At 46.1% G+C, this 24603-nt stretch overlaps 2 protein-coding genes and 1 long non-coding RNA gene across 3 annotated transcripts in view; 2 read left to right on the top strand and 1 right to left on the bottom strand.

Moving 5' to 3' along the window:
• ALG9 (ALG9, alpha-1,2-mannosyltransferase) overlaps positions 1 to 17780 on the top strand; it is a 50476-nt gene extending 32696 nt beyond the window's left edge. The window contains exons 14-15 of the transcript XR_003249687.1: positions 13410 to 13604; positions 17611 to 17780. The gene's annotated coding sequence lies outside the window, so the exon portion shown is untranslated. The remainder of the gene's footprint in view (positions 1 to 13409; positions 13605 to 17610) is intronic.
• Positions 3085 to 3683, top strand: LOC112948715. The gene is made up of 2 exons (XR_003249688.1): positions 3085 to 3147; positions 3593 to 3683. It is a non-coding gene; the product is annotated as an uncharacterized LOC112948715 (long non-coding RNA).
• The window catches only part of SIK2 (salt inducible kinase 2), a 33668-nt gene continuing 21192 nt past the window's right edge, over positions 12128 to 24603 (bottom strand). Inside the window, exons 6-14 of the mRNA XM_026040988.1 lie at positions 23055 to 23275; positions 21699 to 21851; positions 20322 to 20486; positions 17413 to 17641; positions 16469 to 16753; positions 16153 to 16316; positions 15117 to 15230; positions 14346 to 14437; positions 12128 to 12849 (exon numbers count right to left, since the gene is read on the bottom strand). Coding sequence (XP_025896773.1) covers positions 12282 to 12849; positions 14346 to 14437; positions 15117 to 15230; positions 16153 to 16316; positions 16469 to 16753; positions 17413 to 17641; positions 20322 to 20486; positions 21699 to 21851; positions 23055 to 23275 — 1991 coding nt within the window. The 3' untranslated portion in view covers positions 12128 to 12281. The remainder of the gene's footprint in view (positions 12850 to 14345; positions 14438 to 15116; positions 15231 to 16152; positions 16317 to 16468; positions 16754 to 17412; positions 17642 to 20321; positions 20487 to 21698; positions 21852 to 23054; positions 23276 to 24603) is intronic.

The raw sequence follows: 24603 nt of genomic DNA, 5'->3' as shown, positions 1-24603 counted from the left end.
TCCCTTTCCCTTTCCCTTTCCCTTTCCCTTTCCCTTTCCCTTTCCCTTTCCCTTTCCCTTTCCCTTTCCCTTTCCTTCTTGTGAGGGACCCTTGTTTATTCTCCATCTGTGAACAGTATGTGCTGGCTGAGGTGGGGCTGTGCTAGAGAAAGGATGGTGACTGCCTAACGCCAAGCACTGCATCCACGGCCTGGAGCTCTGCTGCCCTGCTCCTGCATCCTGTTTATGAGCCGGCCTTTGTCAGGCACTGTGCAGAGTCCCTGCCCTGAGTAGCTTCCAGTCTTTCTCAGCATGTGGTTCCTGGAAACCTTGCAGTCAAATACCAGTGCTTTGTGCTCCGGGAAAATAGGATGGCCTTGTTTATGCACATGCTTTGATTTCCCAGAGCAAGGGTTGCCCCTGAAAAGTAGCCAGTAAATATCAATCCCGTTGCCTGTGGGGTGAAATGTGTAGCTGCTTTTCCCTTTGTTCCTCTACTGCTGAAAGCCCGTGAGCTGCCCGCGAAGTGCAGGAGGTGGCCTGGCCAGTACCGTAGGTTTTCCCCATCCCCCAGCAACCCAGCTAGAAACAATAGAGGCCACTGGGCAAAAAGAGCCCTGTAATACCGTTGCCAGGAGCTGATGTTGCTTTCCCTGCCTGAGTTTTCTCCAGGCTTATTTTTAGGCAAATTACAATTAATTCTTTTGGAGTTTTTTTCTTTTCCTTTCCTTTTCTTTTTTTTTTTTTTTTTTTAATGTCCTTGTGGTTTCTAAGAAACTGTTGGTACAAAAATCAGCCCTTTTAAAGGCTGGTATTCTGGGATGAATACCCCAAGGGAGGACAAAAATGTGGATGTGTCATGCCAGGGCTCTAGGCAACACGTTCAAAATAATGCGAAAGTGCATAGTTGTTTCTTGGATTTGGACTGTTTTTTTTTTCCCCCTAAGTTTCAACCTCCAATTCTGACTCAAGGATAATATATGTATGAGCAGCTTATGGGTCCAGGTTTTTACTGTTGTTATGTTTTTGTACGTGTTTGTCCTGTTCTAGTCATGACATCCAAGCAAGGAGGAAGGGAACTATCAGAGCTTCTCAAAGCTTAGGAAGTGCTTGCTCAGGAGGCAAACTCTCCTTCTAGGCTCTTGGAAAGCATGTGTTTTTAGAAAGCCTTCCCTAATTCCTGTTACCTTTGTACTTCTGCTTCTTTGTGCTCCTTCTGGAACTAAGTTAATGGCACACAGAGGCTTGACTTTCCATGTTCTTCTCCCTTTAAGGAATATTAAATGCACTAGTTAGCCCAAACGTTCATGAATGACAACTAAATTGTCCTAGAGATCTGACAAACCTTTTTTTTTTTTTTTAAACTGGCAGCGCTGAATCAGAGCTTTGGCCTCTCCTCAAATACGTGAGTGCTTTACATGAACATTAATAAAACAAGGTGAAGTGCTCGGGACCATAGGACTGTCTTTGGAGCTAGAGGTTAAGGACCTGGGCTAAACCAGAAAGGCAAAGGTTAAAGCCATGCGGTTCTGGGAGGAGGTCAGGGTCTTGCTTATTTAACTGGAACTTGGCATCAAAGTGAATATGTGGCAATCCGAAGTATTAAGGGGAAAAATAGACTTGTGGCCTATTGACACCTCGGCTGGGTTTTTCTTGCTTGCCCTTGTGGGGCTTACTGGAGAAATGGTGGCTTTTTGTTGTTGTTTTGGTTTTTTCTTCTGCCCTTCACAGCCCCGGCTGTAGCCAGAGGAATCCCTGGGGAGGGGGCTGTTGGCAGCTCATGCTATGCCCACCCAGCGGCAGCGCTACACATTCTGTCCGGCTTGCAGCTGCTGAAGCCACCTTCCTGAGGAAGAGCTGGCTCCGTGCATGGAAGGGGTTAAGGCGCTTGAGCACCTTCAACTTTCAACAAGTAGCATGGCCCAGGCAGATGTGTTGATATGGCAACCGCTCCCAGGAAAGGCTTGCCGAGCAAGCAGAGCAGCTGGCCTCCACTCATGACAAGGTACCTCAAGCAGGAGGCTGCAGCCGCTGCCCTGGCTGTGCCCCGGATCATGCTGTCAGCGCTCTGGTTAGTGTGAAGAATTCATGCGTCTCTCTAACTGCCTTTAATGCAGCGGCAGTGACGTGAGCAGTGCTGACAGGACCCAACGGCTAATTTGCTGCATTAATAACAATGGCCCCCTGCTTTCGCTCGCACAATATGTTTCCAGGATGGGGGTTAAAGCCAGGTTCTGTGGTGATGCTCTTGCTCCTTTTCCTCTCCACCGCACTGCGCCAGGCGGATGGCAGGACTCAAGGCCCAGAGCGTGCAAGGCTGCCGGAAACGTGGGGCGGGAGTGCGTGTGCATGCTCTGACAGGCAGCACCGGTGGCTTCAGATCCCGTTCTGCCTGCTCTGAAGGCACTGAGCCCTGAGTTGCTCAGCGCTTTCAAGCCTTTTTTTTTTTTTTCTTTTTTTTTCCCTCTTTTCCTCCAGTCTGGATAGTATTTGCTGGATGTGAGGCAGGGTATTTTCCATGCAAGCAGTCCCCTGGGCTCCCCAAAGTGCTTTGCAGCCCAGAGGGCGCAGCAGGCTCTGCCGAGAGGCTGGTGCGTACCCAGGTGACTTGAGTACACGGTATCATTTACCCTATTGACGTCAGCAGCTGCACACGCGCGGCTTCGCTGCTCTGTAGCAGCCTCCAGGAGACGAGCTGCAGAGCGCTGTCAGCTCCCTAAATGTGCCTAGCCTTTGCAGAGCTCGGCATACAATGCTCAGCTAAGTAAATGTCCACTTGTGAATATTTCGGGATCAAACCCTCTCTTGGCCTTCCAAAGCCCAAGTTCTTTGGCTCCTGTTCCACAAACCAATGCTACGTGGATTCTTATCAAAATAGCATTGCCTTTATTTGCTGATAAGTCTGTTCAGCAGGAACGGTTGCATAAAACCATATTATGGCATTTTTCTTGCAGAAAATTACCGCAGTGAAGTGCCTTTTCGAGCACCGAGATATTTTTTCAAGCTGCCATACTTAAACATTTTCAGCATTTTCCTAGCACTGAGTTACAGATCTGTGGGAAATGGAGCCTTCCTGGTAGGCACAGGGTGTTGAATTTTTGCTGAAAAGACCTGAAAAATTGAACCCGGACAACTTTTGAAGTAAGCTGGAAAAGTAAGCTCTGCTCTGTAAGTCTGTTTTGCCACAAGAGTCTTTATCCCTGCAGATGCTTGTCTAGTGTTTCTCGTGGTGTAATTTCATTTGCTTTTTAGCAGCAGGTCGGGTTCGGATTGAGCATTTTGGGTATCCTGGTATTGGCATGGGGAGCAGCTGCCACGTGCTTCAGCCTCGACTTTGGCTGAAAACTATGGCTCCTGCTTTTGGGGTTAGAGAATGCTGCTCTGGTACGAGCTAACATTAAGCATAGCAGAGCTGTCTGCTTGGGTCTGCGGAAGGTTTTTGAAGCAAGCGACTGTGAAGCAATTAGAAATTTCTTTCCACCTTATTTAGCGTGGGCTTTCTGCTAGCTGACCTCCACTGCAAACATGCGATATAATATTTCTGTTGCTAAATAATCTGAATTGGCAAAAATCACCCTGGTTTTGTTATCTTAACTTCTGGGATTGCTTGCAGTTCTCCATGCTGGGTGGACCTCCTTGGCAACGTTCTTTGTACTTTGGCGTAAGCAACGGTCAGGGCTGCAGAATCCATGCACCATTTTCCAGGTAGGTACTTGGAGTGTCCATTAGTGACTAAAATTTCATTTGTACTATCATTTTATAATTTATCTTCAAAATATTACTCCATTTCATCTGTAGGATGCTCTTGTAAGTGAGTAGGCACATCTGCTCTGCTCCTTCATTAGAAGGGCACAGCACAGCTGAAGAGATCAGGTCTGCTTATTATTGCAGGGGTTATTCTATGGTTTGTTCATTTACCCTGGCTAGTACTGTAAGTATTGGAAACTCATACCTGCCTGTGCCATTTGCCTCTGCTTTGGATGGTAGGGTCTCCATAACTCTGTAAGAGTTGAAGTACAGCCTGGCTTACAAACTAAAGAGTAAAGCTGCTACTGTTGAACCTTTCAAAATCCTCAGTCATTACTTGGAGGTTACTAGAGGAGCAGGCAGAGCAGTTAAAAAATTTAGGGGCTCCTGTTCCCTGCTTGGGACATCCCATCTAATCCCTTTTGTACTGCTTTGCACCAGTAGGATGCTGTGATCCCGGTGCACTGGGATCATTCCAGCTCTCCCCATCGGATCCCCGTTCAAAGCCTCAGTTTCCCGCTTCCATGCGTTGCCTCCCACAGCCGAGGTGCCTGGAGCCTTGGAGCTGCAAACTGCTTTTGCTGTTGCTTTGCTTTAACTCAGTCTGCATAAACTTTCCACCTACAGCTGCCTAATAATGTGAGGGTCAGTTCTTAACCTAAACTTGTATTTCTGCCTTCTGCTTGTGATGTAGCCTGGCATTCTCCTGTGTCGCTGCACCTAAAGGTCTTTGTAAGTCTTCTCTTGTGCTGCCTGGCTACTTTTTCTGTGAGGCCTGGCTATCAGGCTGTTGCTGTTGTACAGTTTGCATCTGTTCTCTCCTCTGAGAAGAACTGGGTGTTCTCCAGAGTGTGGTGACCCTTTTCCTCTAAAGACTTCACAGGGACGTGCTATTAAAGACATCAAGAAGGATGCCGCCTACTCCTCTCCGCTGACTTTATGTCAGGCACTAATGCTGCTTTCCACCCCGAGCAGGTGATTGCTGTCAGAGCTCTGAGGCTTGACTGCGAGCCCCCCAGGCTGCTGACACGCGCGTGAGGCGCACGTTGGCCAGGCTGTCGTGCGGCAGCTTTGAGGCAGGTGGTGGTTGTGATGGGGAGTTCCCTGGGAAGGAGCACGTGCCTGGGCTCGTACAGGACCGGGCCATGCTGGCCATCTGAGCGCTGTGCTGAGCAATGCAGAGTGTGCAAGTGGATGAAGTTTCACATAATCCCTTGAGCCAGGATCTCGGCAAACAGAGCTGGGGAAGCTGGAAGACTTCATCAGCTGCGCACAAGCCTGTTTCTAGCCAGTATCAGGAACCTGGTCAGCTCGGGTTTCCATGCGGAAAGGTGGGTCATTCCAGTGCCCAGCTCAGTAGAGCTCTGGGGAAATGTGCGCAGCATTGCTGCGGTCTGGAGCTGCTCACAGCTCCAAGTATAAAAAGGTGCCTGCACTAGGAGGAACAGTGCCTAGATTTGGCCGAAGCCTTGCAAGGATTAAAGCTTCCAGCTGTTGGAGCTGCTGAAGCCCTTCCGGCTGCGTGCCTGGGTCGTGTTCTGCACGAGTCCCCCTGTGCTGTACGTGCAGAGGAGCGGGCTCTGCAGCGCCTGTGGATGTGGGTTCATGATTGTTTCTTCTCAGGCTGTCGCTTTCGACTATGTGCTCTCTGGGACTATTAATCTATTCCACAGTCCTTCTCTGGGTGCTCACCCTTTCCCTCTTCTGAATGCGCCACTTTTCTCTCCCAGGCCTTCTTTCCACCTGTTCTTTCTGCAGTTTGCCTTGCTGCCTGTTTGCTCTGCACTGGAAGGACTGGGCAATGAAGCTTTAGAGAGCTGCTCCTGAATGTGTTTAGACCTCTGATGCAAAGCGAACAGAGGTGCAAGCTGATGCCCACAACACTGTTCGGTGCCTGATTCAGATCGACATTTTCAAGGCTACCTAACGGGCTGCTCAGCTCAGCTCAGCTTGCAAAAGCCGAATCAGCAGAAGCGAGGCATGCGCATTCGGCTCGTGCCCCGTGCGCAAGCCCTGCGGACGGCAGCTGCTGTGCCCTGTGAGTTGTGCTCCTGTCACAGCCTTGCTGCTGAGCCATCTGCCAGGGACTTAACTGAACAACGTCAGCCAGATAGCACTGAAAAGGGCAGCTCTGCTGGCTGGAGGCCCTGCAGGGGAAATGCTGTGCTCGGCAACTTCTGCCAGGAGTTTAAAGGCTCCCACCTAGGCTGCAAGTCACAACTTTGGCCAGGAAGAGACAGGGCTTCCTCCCGTCCACACTGCGATGAGTAGGGTTTGGCCTGTATTATTTTTGGGGGCGGGGAGAGGGCTGAAGGTCTCTTCCAGACAGCCTGTGAGGTTAGCTGAGGTCACCCCAGGAGGTCCGCTCTTGCTCTCTGGTTTGTTTTGCTTTGACTCCTAGCAGCAAAGGAGTATCTCTGTGTGGTAGAGCATTTCCTTTCTTTTCCCATATCCTGTACATAGACTGTTTGCAGCGCTGTGTGTGGGGGAGAGTGACTAACAGCGCCTGTCTCTATGCAGCGTGAGTCACGCTGAGCTCCCTGGCTGCCATCTCTAGCTAAGCCAGGCACGCGGGCAGAGGAGACGCTTCGCCCTTCTCGCTCGCATCCCTTGCCTGGGCCTAGGGCACTGCGAGGCAGGGCGCGCGTGGGCAAGCGGCCGCGGCAGGTAGGTCTGGTGCGGGTACGAGTATCTCGCTCAGTGCAGTGGCAAGGCAAGGGAGCGTTGCTGCTCGCCGGGCTGCCTCTGTATTCCGGAGGCTCCTCGCACGTCTGATTCATGGGAACGTGGAAGATGATCCGTCAGTTGGTCAGGTCTGTTGCAGACCGAAGTGCTAATTCTGTAGCCAAATGTTCTGTGTGCCAGTGCGTCATCCTAACTGCTGCCTTCAGCTGCAGCTGTTCCAGGCCAATTGTAGCTGAGGTCACCACACAAATGCAAGAGGGACAGGGGTGTTTTGAGTGCAGCAGGACAGGTGAATTTGCCAGCTTCTGCATTAAGTGTTGCTTATAAGAGCTTGAAGAATCTCTGAGCATCTCAGCTTTATTTCTATTGAAGAAACTACTTGGAGAGTCACAAAACTGATATTAGGGGTGTTGAGGAACGCATTGGTCAAATTCCTCGCAAACACACGCGCACACCCCCCCACTATGATCTTTCCTGTTGTGTAACTCCTGTTGCAGCTACCAGAACCTGAAGGAAGCTTGGTGCAAAGGGAAAGCTTGTTGCTTTCCCACAGCGCTTCCTCTGGAGTTGCCTGTGTAAGTCTGAATTCAAATGATCAAAGATCTATGATCATTCCTTTCAAATCTTTCCTTTCAACCAGGCAGAGATGTGCAACTTCAAGAAGGTGCCTTGGACATACAAGGAGCACTAGTGGAAAAAATCCATTTTGGCTCTAGAGACGGAAGCCTCTTTTCTAAGCAGAAAGTCCAAGATTGTCCTAGGCTAAGTCCATGTAAGCCTGTTACAATCCAGATCAGGGTAAAAGCTTTTAGGAAAAGTAGTTGACAGAATTAATGGTCGTGAATGTCTGTGCCTTGCTGTAATCGGGGAGTTAGACTTGTCAGGAGGGAGGTGTTTTACAGGCCCGTTCTAACTTGCCGGCAGCGCAGAGGGACCGTTGGAAAACAGGACTTCTGCTTTCAAATTAGTAAGACAATCTTAGACAGCACAAGTGTTGCTATTGCTTCTGCTTGCAAAGATGGAGCGAAAATTTCACCTTGCTCTTTCCACTAAACCTCACCTATGAATTGCTGATCTTGTCTTCATAATTTTGAATGATGTTGAAAGTTGAAAAGTATTGTAACTACCTTGTGAAATTAAGTCTTACAGTCTCTAGAAAAACCGGCAGTGTCCAATATAGCACCTGGTTTCTTTGTTCTATGAAACTCTATGTGCCTTGGGCATGTGAACCGGAGAACTAAAGGCTCCTGGCAGCTGGTAGCATAACTAGCTCAGCAGGATCTAGACGCCATTTATTATTGCAGGATGGGTCTTCCAAAATGTTCTTAATTTAGAAGCAGTTACAGTGTGCTCAGAGATTACTGAACCTATCTCAAACATGATATTCGTGTACCTCTGTGGAAATACAGTAATTGTATGCATCGCTCCACGGTATAAACCGCATTGTTAGCATGAAGTATGTGTCTAGAGCAAGTAAACTTTAAGAGCTCGCTCTCTTGGCTCGTACTCGTTGCTTCTACCATAGCCAACACTTTCCGTTACGGAAGAAGGAATTTTAATTTCAAGGGTTAGACATAGTGCTTTTATTTTACTCTGTTTCTTTCAGTGAGAATTTTCAGAGCTTCTTTTGAGGTGTCTCCTGTCCCACCCTAAACTTCCTCTACTTCGGATTCAGAGTTGTAGAGAGCAAGCGCTGTAGAGCATGTACAAAGCAGTAAAGATACTGTGCAAAGTCAGAAAACCGGGTGAGAAGGCCCTTATTGTACCTGTGATTTTTATTGCGTTTGGTGTCAAAGGAGGTAAATGTAAAATTAAACTTAACAAATTCCACAGGAAGCTTTGGAGCCTTGGAAAAAGAACTTCTACTGTGAAGTCTAAACGACAAATCTGATTTCTGTCTCTGACCGTCGGATTCTTCTGATTCCAAGCCACATGATATGTGTGAGTGCTTTTTTGGGACAAATCCAGTCCTAACTTGCAAGGGAATGGGCTCGTGTGGGATGAGATGATGGCGTGCCGTGGTCGTATTACTAGAGGAATTAGGATGGCTTCTCCCTGGCAGTGCCCAAGCCCTGCCCCTTCACAGTGTTGCTAGGGATTAGCATTGTATGATGAGCACTGAGGAGCTTTTGCAGCATTTGCTGGATAGTGGATGCTTAATTCATGTGGCACAAGATCAAAGCTGAGTAGTTTTGAGAACTATTTTCCTCTCTCGGAGTGAAGGCAGTACATCACTGAGTGATGACACGGCCCGTGTAGGCGACGCGTTCCCGAGAACTGGACAGATGCCATGGGATAGCAGGCAGTAAAGAAATGCAGCTTCTTGTGAAGTTCTGGGAAAGGCTCCTCTCTTCGCATCTGCCTTTGAAAGTCAGGGGTATCAACTAGCCCATGCGATGATGGGTGTAGCCCAAATGATAGGAAATAAACTTCAGCCTAGAGCCTACAGCCTTTCCCATAGGAACGCTCTTTTTCTTTTCGCGAAGCTTAGCTTGGTGCGTCAGAAATACCACCACCTTAAGACAATAAATAAAGAGGTTTTCAGAACAGAAAAGCTGCAGAGGCTGCCTGAGGTCACTAAGTATTTAAAAATGAAATGTACATACTCTTTATTTTGTAGTAATACACTGTAATTGTTTTACAGAGTCCAGCATTATCAGTTGCATGTAAAGACTACAGATGAACTTGCCAAACTGGAGCTCACAAAACTAGTGCATTTATCCCAAAGCAGACTAAACCTTCTAACTCCTTAAAAAAATACATTAACGTACCACGCGCGCGCGCACACACACACATATTGCACTTTTCTCCATATGAAATTTTTACCCCATATACATCACACCAAAGTCTCTTCAAAGGATCCTGCAGTACAAGATAATAAAGCTACTAACTATCTAGCAGTAGTATACACAGTCCTCTAATGTTAGACTTAACGGACTTGAACAGAAGAGCCACTTCAAAGTAGCGTGAATACAAAGAGATGCCCAGTGGATACTCTGCTATGGCACTACAAGTCTTCCCTTCTAGTTGGCTTAAAGGAAATTATATGAGATGTTATAAGGGGGGTTGGTTGAGGGGAATGGTCTAAATTACATCCCAAAGCTCCCTAACGTCCCCCTTACCAGCACTGCAAAGATCAAATCAGCTTCCCCTGGTTGGCACGTCCTGACAAAGGAATCACGCGCCGCCCCTGTTAAGAGCAGAATTATTTTTATCCAAGTGTCCTGAAATGCACGGTAGCAGAGCTTGGGATAGGGAGGGAACCGGTTGTAGGTACTGCTCCCACTGCAGAATTGCGCCTGTCTCCTTAGGAGCAGAGTGTCTCATTAGCAGTTTTATGCACTAGGTAGGATCTCACAAACCCCAAAAGTGTTACCTTCATTATGCTGAGGGGCAAGGAAGATGACTGAAAGGACAGGGAGGTTCGTTGCCTCCTGGTCTCTTCAGCAGTAGTGAAATGCCTGGCTGTTGTTGTTCTGCTGTGCTGTTTCCCTTCTTTTTACTAGTCACTTACGGGGTTGTATGGGTTTCTGGGTTCCATTCCCTCCCACATCTTAACCATTTAGTTGTCTAAGCCAGCATTTTCTAGCCACCTTTGTCTTGCATCCACTAAAAAGGGCATGGATGAGATTCATCTTCTCTAAGCTTCCCTTTATTGATGCCATGAGACTCACTGTGTTATCAGAGGTAGAAGCTGAGCTCTCATGAACTGAATCCAGCTGCACAACTGGACCCTTATCAGATCTTGGGTATGTATTGACAGGAATTCCCTCTCCGAATTGCTCTCTAACTTTAATATACAGGAGTAAGTAAGGTGTCTTCTGTTGTTGTTAAAAGGCTCCTCTCCTTCAGTCGGTCTACAAGGCTGTGACTAAGCATCTCTTACTCTGCATGTGAAGGTGGTGTTATTGCTGTAAATGCTGGCTGATTCTTCACCAATGTGGTGAGGGAAAAGAGAGCAGCCTCTTTTCTTCTTTTTCTTTTTTTTTTCCCCTAGGTTGATAGGATGAACCCATTTGATGTACAGGGAAAGAACAAACATACCCTTTTTGCTTTTGCTACCTGTTCAGCCTAGCATTATACCTACTACAGCGAAGCACTAAGATGTTTGTGTATCAGCTTAAAATGAGAAGGTGCTGCTGAACACCCAACTCTGCAAGGTTGGTGGCTACAGCCAGCGTAGTTGTAGTGTCGAAGGCCTTAGCTCATTACGCCAGAGAAATCTGCAGCCAACGGTGATGTTGCGTTTATGTAGGATCAGCGTTGTTTCCCCATCGTGCTTTGTGCTTTAGTAAACCTGCTTTGTGCTATAGGTTAGCTTAGAAAAGGGCTGAATGTTCCAGCTGTGGAACATTCGTTTGCAGGAAGGCAGCCATTGCTCCAAGATATTCGAAGACTGGAGCCAAAACCCAAATTGCAGACACCTGAACTTTCTGTGGGTTCCCGAACAATCCTCTGATGTCTAGCATTTCATGACTGAAAGGTCTGGAGACCAAATGTTTGTTTAGTATTTGCTGAAATGTTAATACACCAACAGTTTGTGATGCTAACTATTGCTGTAATACTTTGAACACTGTATGTACAAAAGCAATCAAAGCATTAAGAAAGTTAAACATTACGTTCCACACAGTGGAACGTGTGCTCTGAAGGGACTTTGGCTGTAGCAAAGATATAAATGGGGTATGGTCTACTTTCTTCAGAAAAAAAAAGCATGTAATCTGATAAGGAACCCAAAAAGGCACAGCACTATCACTTCACAGGGTTTTTTTTTGTTTGTTTGTTTTCTTTTTTTTTTTCTTTTAAGCTCATTGTTTTTATCCGTAAGTTCTAAAACCCTAAAGAATTGTCCAAATATACAAAGCTCAATAAACCACCAGCAACGCATACTGTAACTTCAAAACACATTTTTTAAGCAACAAAAGGACAGGTGGATCCTCTCCAAAGATCAGAGGTTCTCCAAACAGAGGTCTGCACCGAGGGCCGCCTGCAAAAAGAGTTACCTTCAAATGCCAAAGGCTTACGTATTTGATGTCCTTGGTGGCGGTTCTCGACCTTCTCATGGTACGTGTTACCCTCTGACTCTCTACTAGCTAATCCTTTACCTTTTAGTATTCTGAGCCCTACCAGGCGGTCTCAACAAACCACCGTGGCACCCTGTGTCAGTTCCAGGTATCTTTTGGCTAGGTCAGTGTGTCATGTTGCAAAGATACAGAAGCTTCTTTCAGTGGATGATGAAGAGTTCCTTGGCAGGCTTGGGAAATACTCTTTTACTTGCTAACAGAGGAACCAGAGGCTGCTCGAGATGCCTGGTGATCTCCGAGACTTACTGAGGAGTAGTTCCCGATCAGTAGCTTACAGTCAGCAATGTGATGCCAAAGTGCAACTTTCCTTTAAAATCACCTGACTGCTGTTTCAAGAGTTCTGTATTTGCCATCAGCACAGACCCAAATCTAGTCTGAATTTCAGTGAAAAACTATTGCTTTTATTGCCAAGAAGTACTCATTCTCCTCTCTGCTAGTACTGGATGAATGCTGCCAAACTATTTTTTTTTTTTTTTTTGGAAGGGGCTATTTCCTTCCTTTAAGACTCTCTCTTTTCTTTTCATCTTTCTTTTTGTCTCCTTCTATACAAAGTGGTTCTTTGTTGAACCAAACTACATTATCTGTTCTCCAGCCCCTGCTGCCAGCAAGACGAGCTAGTAGTCGAACACCTTAAGCCATCCCTTTTTTTTTATTCAGGTGACTGTTAGATCTCCTGTTTAATTCAAGGGTTGGAGAACTACCATGAACGTTAGGGTTGGAACAAAAACAAAAATTCACATGCTCTTCCTTCGCTTGTCTTCTTCCGCTCTCATTAGCCACCACACGGTTTTAATTCACCAGGACATAGCCACTGTGCTGGGGATCTACAGTCTCCATCATTTCACAGTCGAAGAGTCCAGGCAATTCTGCGAGGGTTAATGCATCATAGTTTGACTGAGACTCGCAAGATGGTGAGCTGCTCTGGCTCTCAGGCGATGCTACACTGCTCTGTTGAGCTGGGTCCACGGAATACTGGCACTGGTTTGGGTACTCAGGCTCAGAAGAGGTGACAACAGGCAAGTCGCAAGTCTGATAGGAATACTGTGGTGGCTGCTGCACCTGAATTGCTGATGACAACCGTGATGAGCTGGTGATCTGGGAGGGTGGCAGTGGCTCCAGCTGTACCTTCTGGTAAGGACTGAGGAAGGGGTCGTATTGCATCTGTTCCGACGAAGGCTCCATCACAGGGCTTAGCGACTGCTGCAAGCTGAACTGTGTTGACTGCTGCTGCTGCTCATCCTGGCATGGCAGTGGCAGTTGACTTGACCTTGGGTACGAGCTCTCAGCTATTTGCATCTGGTTAAAATAGGCTTGCAGCTGGGACTGCTTCTGGAGAAAAAGTCGCTTCTGATGCAGCCTGAAGCAGGAACACAGACAGCAATTATTTGGGGTTGGCATATTTGTCTTTCTGCAAATGTGCAGAGGCAGGGATTGCAGGCCTCTCTCCGAGAGCACCTTTTTAATCCACTAGTGGGTTTTTCTTGTGCAAGTAAGGTAACCCTGTCAGTACTTAATTTTGGTTATTATGTGCAAGATGTCCCATGTTTGCATTTTAGGCTTGCTGTTCACTGCTGCATGTAAGCTAAGAATCAAAGTCTTGACTGCAACAGAGTGAACAAAGTCTTTCTCCTCGCATGTTGCTTTTTTTTTTTTCCTCTGAACTACACTTCTCCTTGGGAGCTCTTAAGAAACTCTTGTGTTTTTGGCACTTTACAAACAGGTAGAATTTGCAAGACAGTGCCAGGTTCCACAGCTACCTTTTACAAATTCCTGCAATAGAACAAGGGGAGGTCTCCAGCCAGTCGATCCCCAGGGCACGCAGACTAGGAAACCCACTACTGACACATGGCTACAGCATTCAGCAAAGGCATCTATTATTTCCCTGCATACATACTAAGGTCACTTATTTCTCTACAGACAGCTCCTTCTTTCTGAAGGCAAGAAGTGTACCGAGCTGCTCTGATTACCTAATGCTGCCGGCTGAGCTTTTGATGAGAACTGAACTCTACAGTTGCCTGCCAGGAGTGGCCATAAACTAGATCGTAATCCCAGACTGCATGAGTTCTTCCAATCACGTAGTATTTCCTTGCCTCTGCTCAAGCATTCAGTTCTGTGAGTATGCAGCTGCGTTATTTACCTTTTCTTACCGTCATCCTTTTGCAAAACCCAGGAACAAAAATTTGTAGTAGCTAGCTTGCTCCCTTGTTTTATGCTGACCAAATGCTGACCTTTATTGTGACCTTGTTTTTACAGCCTTTTCTTGGCAATTATAATTACAGTTAAGAAGAGTAAGTGAAGGGAGTGAATGGAGCTGAAGCATCCTTTTATAATTCTTGGTATTAGAGCAGTCAGGATTCTGTCAGAAGAGGAGCATCACTTCTAGATTGACAGATCCTTTAATGACCAGAAATACCTGACTGGCTTTTTGTAAGTAATTGGGTCGTGGGAGTGAGACAGGAAATACCTAAATGCCTGTGGGATGTCCAAGCAGGGAGAAAAGACATGATCCATGTTGTGACTTAGGCTAACTATGGCAATATGTAAGACAGAAACGGGGTGCGGGAGCGAGTACAACGCTATAAGCAGCTTGGTAGCTGCAAAGCTTCTGTCTGCCCCTTTTCACTAGACGAAGCACGCAGGCGTTTGCAGCCTGCATGCACTCCGGCAGCGTTGGCTCCTGAACAGCTCAGGGCACAGCAGTTTTTTAACACATGGATTGTTACCCCTCCTTAGAGATTTTGAAATGAAGTCTTCCCTCTCTAGGGATTCCTAAATGGACAAAGATTGTCCCTGTTCTTGGAGTGCTTTTAGGAGTAATAAACAACTAATGTGCCGCTTTTGAAAGTTTCTCACCTGTGTTCCTGTAACTGCTGTTCCAGGCTCCGGGGCAGTTCTTTGCAGTACAGCTGGCAAGTGTTCTGAACTTTCGATAAAAGGGTGGGTTTCTGCAAGAAAACCAGAAGTTTGGTTTCAACTTGTACTGGTTTTAATTCATCAAGAAAGCAACTGACCTAATGCCAAGGCAGGCTGTCTGTCCTCAAGACAGTTTAAGTGCCCACCCTCATTTTCACAAGCTGTTATGTTATCACTGCTACTATCCAAAACCAGAGTCTCTACTGCTTATGCACTTCTAACTCTTAGATAAAGAGGTTCTTGGCGTGACAGTTTGCATCATGAAAATCCAAAGAAAGATTCTTCCTAAGTGAAAGAAAAGCTGCTAGCTGGAAAAGAAACGTTGGCTTGTTTTAAACTGAGACCAGGTGAAAACTGATTTTAAAAAATGGGGGCGTAGGGGGAGCAGTAAACCCCAGGAGGTCAGAAGTAGGACAGAAGCTTCTCACGTTCTGATGTGTGCCCTTTATGGGGTGCAACACAAAGGACAGGTATTTAGTAGCAGCTACTGCAGATTACTTTAATAACCCTGTACAGTAGCAGGATGAGGAGGAGGGAGAGAGAGCCATGTAGCATGCTTTCTGCATAACAGGAGTTCATGTCTGCTGAAAGACAAGACGGGGTAATTTCCAGTTCAGCTGTTGTCTGCTAATTGAGCTTCTGACCAAGGAGCAAAGCAGGACCCCAAAGGGCAGTGTGCTGTGCAGTAACTGCCCGGATCAGTCACGGTACCTGGGGCCTGTGTTGCAGGTACTGTGGCTCTAAGCTCTGCCGTCTGGATAGCAAAGGGGGATGCGCACCACTGGGGAACGCAGATGTAGCCTCCTGCTGCTGAGATGCTTCTTCCTGCAGAGAGAGAGCAGGGGGAAAAGTTTCATCTCCAGAAAAAGGCTTACTGTTCTGCCTCAAGCCTGCACGGAATCTTCACTGTTCTTACTAAGTGCACTGTGCCTCTGGTGTCACTCATCACTTTCACTGAGTCTATACTATTAAGCTTGGCCCTCTGTGCTGTCAGAAGGCTCGGGTTTGGGTCTCTAACTGAAATGAGGTGTGACATGTACTCCCGACTGGACAAACTCTGAATATGCTTTAATGCAGCCCCCCCATCACGGCTTCAACACTGAAGGCAAAAACATTTCAATAGAGGCCAAGAGGATACATACAGAGGAGGCATCTCTAGAAGGCAGGAGAACGATGACATAGGGAGTAAAACAGCTTTGTGGCTGTCAGCACTGAAGTTTCCCAGTAGTTGGTTGGAAAGTAAGGAAGCAGGAGCTCTAAGGCTGGCAGGCTTCATGGGGAACACCAGACGCTTGCATTGCCTGCTTATTTCTTACTGTTCTTGTTTCCTATGCTCTGTTCCAGTTCAAAAAAGGCAACTAGGGAATTGGTATAAGTTTGACTATTGCAGTGTGAGGCTAAATGGCTGTTGTATCATCACTCTGCTTCTGCAGTTCTTGCTATACGACAGTTATACCAGACCAGCTCCGCCACTGAAAGATGTTAGGTAGCCTTTGGGCAATCTACAATATCCTTCAGACTAGAAGCAGACATCAAATGCTGGATTCAGTACGATAAGCAGGCCACCTCAGTGGTGCTGTAAGGACAGTGATGAGGCTAACCTGGAAATGCCCATTCTCTCCTTTGCAGAGAGGAGGGAGGTTTATCTGAAAGTGAGCTTTTCTCAGCTCTGGCACCCCTTATCCTCTTACTTGGCCCAGAGCATAAGTTCTGGGAAGACAGAACCTCTCCTTTGTGCTTTAAGTACCTGAGGTGGGCTATTAGCGAGGTCCTGCAGCTGTGTGGCGGCTGGCGTCAAGCTAGGCTCTTCTTCCGACCCCATCTGTTCATACAGCAACTGGACTTTGTTCAGTTCCAGGATTCCTTTGGTTCGCGCCAGATTCTGAAGGTGCTGTCTAAATGCTACAATTCCTGGAGAGGAGTGGAGCAGCAAATCAGTCGATTCATTTCTGGTGAGCACAGCTGAGGCCAGCTGAGTCACAACCCCACCTCGCCTGTTCTGCAACTAAAGCCCGGGCAGTACCGGCCCAGGCAGAACGGGTCGCGGCAGTCGCTGCAATTACCTTGTGTGAGGGACGTGTCCGAAGCGCGACGGCCCTCTCGGAAACTGACAGGGGAGCGGTTGTGGGTCTCCCGCTTCTGGGAGCTGAGGGCCTGCATGGCTGGGTTGGCAGGTCTCAGGCCTATGAAAGATGGGGTCATTCTGGGTGCTGGTTGGCTAGTTAGCACCATTTCTTTCAAGGAAGGGGTGTCTTCCAGGAAGCTGATATCTCTCTGAAGGGATCCCATCTCATACTGTGAATCGATGCTGCCCAGTGAGGAGTTTTCACCCAAGGAGTAGACTTTTCCTTTGACAAAAAAGAACAAAAGCCAGAATCAAAAGAAAAGTCCAGAGGTAATTTAGCAAAGCAAAGGAAGTGCCATAGGCTTCAGCTATTCCTGCCAACGGTGTCTCCAGTGACTATTTTAGAGGAAATGAAACAAAAAGCAAGCTTCCAAAACAAATTGTAATTTAACACTTGCAGTGCTGGAATGGGGATTAGCTACTAGTTTTGCCACTATTTCAAGAGTAAGGCAGTAGGCAACTAATGGTCACTGGCTTGTTAGGAGGGCATTCAGTACTTTTTGTGCACGATACGAGTAAGTCTGTAGCCGAAGCCAGAAGGGTTGGTCATTTTGGTAGATCTGGAAAACCAGAATCTCGAGGTTTGCTGTTTCCCTTTGCCCTCCTACCCCAGCAGCGCTGTAGGGGATGAAGTGTTTGCGAGCACTTAATTATGTCATTAAGAATAGGGCCACTGGCCAGAACTGCATTAGCTGGGCTTGTACCAGACCGTAGCCAGCTGTGAGCTTGCCGCTTCAGTAGAGCAGGGCAGGGGGAGTGGGCATTGGTCTTTACAGCAAATAACAAGAAACAGAAGCAAGAAGGTCCTTCTTGTGCTAGTCCTCACTTGTGAAGTGTAGTGTTTCTCCTCTTTAAGTGAGGTGCCTCTGCAAATCTCTGTACCTGTACCTGGCACCATCACCAACTGGTTGGTAACTTCTGCCAGTGTGTGACGTCTCTTTCCGCAGCGAGTTGCTTGGAGGGCTGCAAAAGCTTGTGCAGGGTCATCTTCTGACTCGCCTTCTGTCTCTATTCCTTCATCAATAGAAGTTTCCATCATGCTGGTAGGCAGTGACTGGCATCCTTTTCTAATCACCACAGGAGGGACAGGATCTAGCAAGCAGCCATTTACCTAAATGCCACAAGGAGCAGACAGACAGCGTTCCGTTACTGGCATAACGCACTTCCCAAGATCGTAAGAAACCTCTGCTGGTTTTACAGACTGAGGGCAAACCGGACTGTTCAGATGTGTGCACCTCCCAATACTCTGCTGAGGTAACTATGACTTGGTAAGAACTATAGATGACAAGCAAGTTCCTGCTGCAGGTGCTATCACCACTGACATTCTTTTAGTACTCAAGTTCCTAAATCTGAACATCTGAATACTCTTTTATTTCCAAGTATTGTGCTCTCCAGAGGTTTGGTTTTTTGTTTTTTTTTTTGAAAGTCATTCAAGTCATTTGAAAGTGTTTGCCAGCATAGCTAAAATACAAAAGTTGATGGTATGTACAATATTACAGTTTCCCTTTACTTACCATGTGTGTTTATCAGAGTCCAATAAGCAATATGAAAAAATCCTATCATCTCTAGTTCTGCAATGTTCTTGCAGAGCTTGTTTAACAGCAACCCAATAGCAGTACTCTTTCCAGCAAATCTACTTGATATCTGCTGCTCATCTGCTCCTTGCAGACTTTTACAACTCAACTCAATAAGGCTGTGAGCAACAGCATCCAGCTTTGAAGTAGCCCTGCTTAGGAGAGGTTGAGGATCATGTAGGTGATGTCTGCACAGTATTACACACCCCTACCACTTTGTATTTTCCCCAACCTGAGCCTACCAGTTTACCAGGCATATGGATCAGAAGTCTCTCGCAGACACCTTCTTTAATACTTAGCCACTGAAATACTTCCAAGGCAATTGTGATGTGGTGCCTTATAGTAGGCAACATTTGTTGACGTACTCAACCCAAACTGCACCTAGCAAAGCAAAAAATTCAGAGGGGGGTGAGGGGGTAAGATGCTAAATAAAGTTTGTAATATTAAGGTCCAAATTTCTCTTAATACCTTTTTTGCTTTCCAGTTGTGATTAAAAATAGAGCCACCCACTTAATGTCATTAATTAACTAATAAATGAGGTATAAAACCTTCCAAAGCGCAAGCATAAAATCAAACCCATGGCTGGTAGCAGGCAAAATAGAACCTGCTAAAGTTGTAACTATTTGACATGAGAGAGAATTACAAGGATTTTATGCGAATAACTTGTTTCATAGATGTGGTTCTTCACACAATTTTCCTTTCCTCACAAAAGCTCTTGTGTTTTCTCTGTACTGCCAGCACTGATGTATTTGACTCACTGCTTGCTATCCCGCAAAGTGGTGTCACTGACATCAAAGTTGGATGGCAAAATGTAGCAGCCTAAAGCTCCTTCCAGAGTAAAGCTGCAAGCATACATTTAGAAAGCTGTGGAGCTGTCACATCCTATTAGCTGTGTAAAGTCTGTTAACTGTGGAGGTGTGGGAAGCCTACACAAAGTCTTCCTCTGATTACAGGAAACAAAACTCATTAGATACATTTATACATGGTCTCCAGAGGAGATTTTTCAGGCCTTCCTAGTTCAGCGATGGCCCAGCTGAGATGAGCTACATCTCAGCTGGGTTGCTGCAGTTCTCATTTTTTGTGACAACCTGCAGGTCCTACAAGCTATTTACCATTCGACTAAAATCTAATCAAAATGTCATTTTTTTAACTGGCTAAATATGAAATTGGCAGAGATAAGGACTTTAAATGTATTTTAATAGCTATAGCTGGCAATGAAGCTTAAGGTAAAGGATTCATTATACTTTCCGGTGCTCATTTGTCTGAACTCTTGGATAAATATCTAGCTGACTAGGTTACTCTACACTGGAGCCCAAAGAATGTCCTTGGAAATTTAGAGATGAATGCAAGCAACGGTTTTTAAGGATTAAAAGCAGCATACGTAAAAGACTATAAATGCTGTATGTATATATGTTAATGTTTGGTAGCTGAAGTGATAGGCCTTTTGGTAGCGGGATTCTTTAGACCTTTTAAAATATGTCTTTGAGAAGAAAGAGAAAATAACCTCCAGTAGGTTGATTTTACCTTTTACGAGTGACAGTGTGGAACCATTAGAATGTAAGCAAAGAACCAAGAGATGCAGATTAACAAATCAGAAAAAAAACAAAGAAAAATAAACAACAACAACAACAAAACCCCCCGCAGCTGTCAAAAGTTATGCACAAAGGAGAAAAGGCTGAAAAAGGAATATGGAATAACTAAAAGCCTCATGTTCAAGTGGAGCAAATTAGGTACACCATGTTTTGTCCAGCTAGTGCAAGAAATGTTCAGATCACATGTTTGCATTAGAGGTCTTTGCATCTGTGTTGCCATCTATCCAGAGCAGTTTCCCTGGAACCAGAGCTTGCGGTAGGTCAGAAATTTGCACGCAACCTGTGCTTAAGTGCTTAAGAAAAGGATGACAAGACGGGGCCTTGGAAGGAAAGGTTAATGAAAACGGAGAGGTGCGTTCAGCTACCTACGGGTGTCTAGGTGTACAAGGCATGAACCATCACGGTTTGTGAGATGACATTATTTTAGATTAGCAAAGACACCTTGCTAGTGCTTTGTGCTAGCATAATATGCTAACCGGGCAGCCAAGGAGCCCATCTCCTGCTAAGTACTGTAAAGCTCAATGGTCAACACTAGCAGTACTCTTGCTAGGCAGTCACTTGGGGCAACGGTCATTTTTAGCCTGTCTGGAATTCAACTAAGCAGCGGGCCAATTTTAAGCTATACCTTTGGTGTCTCAACTCTTTCTTCTTCCATAAATGCTGTCTCTGCTTGGCAGCTGGATGGTGGGAATGAAAAGGCTTGTGCACCTGAAGCTGGGGGCAGGCCTGGAGACCGCAGCAGTCTTGGATTTTGTGAACGCAAGTTTACTGAGGGCACCACAGCTTGTGTCTGAAAGAGATGAAAGAACTCCTAAGACCAAGTATGTTTAGCTAGAAAGTAAGAAACAAAAACACAAGGAAAACAACACCCAGACTCACAAATTAAAAATAAACAATACCCATGTGTGAAATGAACTCTCTCGTCACTGAAGAGAGTACAGTCCTGTGCCAAGAGCAGACCCTGGGGCTAGAAAGCACAAGAAAGTTGAATATAGTTCATGAAAGAACCACTTTCTGTGAACTTTTCTTCCTTGCTCATCTGTCTCCGCCTGCTTATAATACCGCTTCTATAATTAACACTCTGCTTTGGAATACTGTTTTTCTCTCACTGCAATTGGTAACGAAAAAAACAAACAAACAAAAAAATCACTGGTTTTTATCTTTGTCAGAGATATTGCTCCTGAACTTTTGTTTATACCTGAGACTCTTCGGCTTGAATTTCAACAGAATCTGAAACTAAACAGTGTCTTACTGCCTCGGGCAAAAATGCAAAAATGCAGCTGCATTGCTTTGTTTTCTCCTGGAAGCAGAGTAACAAAAGAATTCTGATGGCATCTGGACACTTACTATATTCCACAGCAATATGGTGCCTAAAAGACTGGGCACCTGAGCAAGCGTTTGCTTGAGACCATTATAGTCTTAGGCCTGCTCTTCGGAAGAGGTCAGGTCTTTCGTGTTCCTAGTTATGCATCAGTGAAAAAAATGAGAATTACTGGAATAAGACATGATAAACACAACATGTTTTATTTTGGGGAGGAGTGAAGGAAGTTACCAGGGAAGAAACAGCATAGCTTTAGAGCCTGTAGTGAATCAGTGGGTGTAATTAGTACGGGGAAAGTCTTTTGCGAGGGACCTAGGGAGCACCAGACCTAGGGAGCACCCTAAATTACTCTTGATAAAATACACGTAATCTTTTTAAGACTTAAATCAATTAGTCATCACATTGGCTCTACCTCTGGTCTACAGAGGCTTTCTAGCTGTGCTGTTAAATCCCCTGTGAAATCAGATTCTTGCTAGGTCACAGGAGGAAAAGGCGATAGCGCTCTTAGCAGAGGTGACATTATTTAGATACAAAGTCTGGAGCAACAGAATCACAAATACAAACTTTCCAAAACAATGCTAGGAGTCTACAGACTACAGAAACCAGAAATCAGCAGTACCTCCTAAGTGAACCTATGTAGAAACAGTCCTTAATCCACCCCTGGTAGGAGTAAAGTGTTACCTTGGCTACTGTTTGCTCAGCAATGGTGCTTGGCCGCCGCTGACGTGCATCAAGTCTCTGCTCCACAGGGAAGCTACTCCGATGCGATTTGAGCCTCTCCACCAACAAAAAATAGATCGCAGCAAAGTGGTTATAACTCTTGTTCTGCAGGGACTGAAAGAGAGAAGCACAAGAGATCGAGTGCAGACAAACGTACGCATCTTTTGTGTACTGTGAGATTAAGAAGAAAAAATAACTGCCTTCAAAGAGAAGAACAATCTTTCACGAGGCACCGGGGCCTTCGTGTCATTGGTAAGTTGCATGCCAGAAGTGCCAGGCAAGAAAAGCAGCGGCCTTTCGTGGCCCCTGTAAGTGTCAGGCACTTGTGTTCCAGATGTACTATTCGGAGTCCTCAAAGATTTGAACCTGTGGAAGGGACCATGCTCCAGGACTTGCTGAATAAAGAGGCCATTCCAAATCCCTAGAAGCAATCAGGAACTGAGCCCCCGTAAAGCAGAGACACTAGTCCTTTCTGGCAGGAAGTATTCAAACTGCAGCCTCCACAATGGCTAAAAATAGCAACCATTCTAAAGGAAATGACTATGTTAACTCCATAGGGAGTCTTTTAGCATTTACGTCTGGTAAGAAGTATCATTTGGAATTAGAGGGAGACAGCCAATTGCTTACTGCTTTTCTGTTCCTTTCTGAATGTCATATTCCACCCTCTTAGAAACTCAAAGGGAATTTGCCTTCCCTTCTCCTTCCATTCCTGTCTCTCCGTTTGACAACTGATCATTTATCCATCCCCACCCTGGGAGTCTAATGGTGTAGAAGCCAACATGGCTCCTAACTTGGATTCTTGACAGAACGGTGTCATTTCCCTCGCAGTGTTGCCTTTTCATGGGGCACATATTTCACTTCAAGGGGCAGGAGATGCCTTCGACTGAAACAGCTAGGTGTGTCCAGCAACGAATAGGGCACGCTGCTGAAATTGTTTGTGGCAGTATTGCACAACGAGGAGCAGGAGCATGCCTGGTTTGCTCTTGCCACCGGGGTCTGATCTCTTGAATTAGGCCATTAGGCCATCAGCTGGTTAGCTGGGTTTTTTGTTTTCCTTTCTTTCCTTCTTTCCTTCCTTCCTCCTTCCCTTCCTCCTTTCCTTCCTTCCTTCCTTCCTTCCTCCCTCCCTCCCTTCCTTCCTTCCTTCTCTTTTTTCCTTCCCTTCTTTCCTTCCTCCTCCCTCCCTCCCTTCCTTCCTTCCTTCCTTCCTCTTACAAGAATCTTGCACGGAACTCGCATAACAACTCACAGTAATGGAACAAAAGAAAGGAAAGTGCGCTCCCCCTGGGGATAAATATCGGTGCAAACCTGTTTTACCTCGATAGTTTTCTGCTGATCTATTCCAAGGCTGTGCATTAGCCGCAAAACTTGTTCATTATACTCTCCAATGGAAGGCTCGTTCTCCTGTCCCGGTGGATAAAGAACGGGTCTCTGCGTAGGAACTTCTATAAGCATCCACTTGTGCTCCTTAATCTGAGCAATAGTTAGCCTTTTGGATGGGTCTAGCACCAACATTCTTCTAATGAGGTGTTCACACTCTGTTGGGAAAAAAAGTAAGGTATGTGACCAACCTGCTTGCTATGTGCTACTTGCCTGTGTTCACCTGACACCCACCAATGCAGAGCGCAACAACAGGAAACTGGCTTGCTTCTGCCTATTCTGGGGCTAAGTACATTTCCTGAAAGCTAAAACAATCTTTCAAAACAAGCTGAAAAATCACACTCAGATGCAATAATGTCAACTTTGTTATAAAGACAGGGTATGGCTAATAGTGCCATTACCTCCACACAGCTCCCACACAAGCGTAACAGGCCGCTTGAACCATTCCAAGACCTAATGAAGCTTCAAAACCTGTCTGTGAAGTGAGGGAGAAAGAAATTGGCATCCTTCTCCAACACAGTTTGACCCCTGCAGTCACAAAAACAATTAAAACTGGTACCTCCTTGAGCTGTGAATAGTAGCCAGTGACCAAGACTGCAGGTTTGTGTGTTTCAGATCCAGAACCGAGGCACACTCAAAAGCTTTAGCTGCTGGACTGATTCTGAACACACAGAGCCCGCTGCTCTTTGCCTGCCGCATATGGGATTGGGTAAAAATGTGACGTTTCTCTTGAGATCTTGGTTGGATTTTGGAAGATGAGGACTAAGAGATGAATATGCAGTTTGTATAGAGAAGAAAGCTGACACATGTTACTTTAAGGGGTCTTATCAATATGTCCTGCTTTCCTAGCTGGCCACAATGTCAGTAAGGTTATAATAAACCTCTCTGTTCAGGCAGTTACGACAAACACGTTAGAGAGACTGCTGCCTGTTTACCTCGTGCAGGTTTCACTGTTGTGCTCCGAGACACACGCCCTTCCGCCCTCCTGCAACAGCATGTGACCAGCAAGAGGCACAGCAAAGCTGGAAGTGAAAGGGCTGAACTCCCCTGCAGTCAGGGCAGGCACTGCAACTTGCACAGAGCTCCCTCGACCTAGCTTAGCTACCTGTGTCATCAAAAGTCACAGAAACACCACACAGCTCAGCGCAGGCTGCCAAATGTGTTCAGGAAGCACTGCTCAGCTCCACTCTGTGGTGCCACAGTTGCATTGCTAAAAGCAACCAAGCGCTGAGCTAACTAGTTGTGCTACTGCTACACTGCAGTGTCTATTTTCAGAGCGAGTGTTCAGGAGTACGTTCCACCAGAAAGAAAAAGGGGAGGTCCAGGATGTTTTGCAGCACAGAAGCCTCAACTACAGGGCAGAAAAATATTTAATGGAACAGCAACAACAACAACAACAACAACAACAAAAAACCCTATAGAAAATAGTCTACTGAAATGGTGCATGGTTCAGGAAGGTTCTTTGTGGGTGATCCAAGCGTAGAGA

This window comes from Nothoprocta perdicaria, unplaced genomic scaffold (genome assembly GCF_003342845.1).
Source record: "Nothoprocta perdicaria isolate Ctin4 unplaced genomic scaffold, notPer1 scaffold_275, whole genome shotgun sequence".
NCBI classification, from domain to species: Eukaryota; Metazoa; Chordata; class Aves; order Tinamiformes; family Tinamidae; genus Nothoprocta; species Nothoprocta perdicaria.
This window is presented reverse-complemented; position numbering and strand designations above follow the sequence as displayed.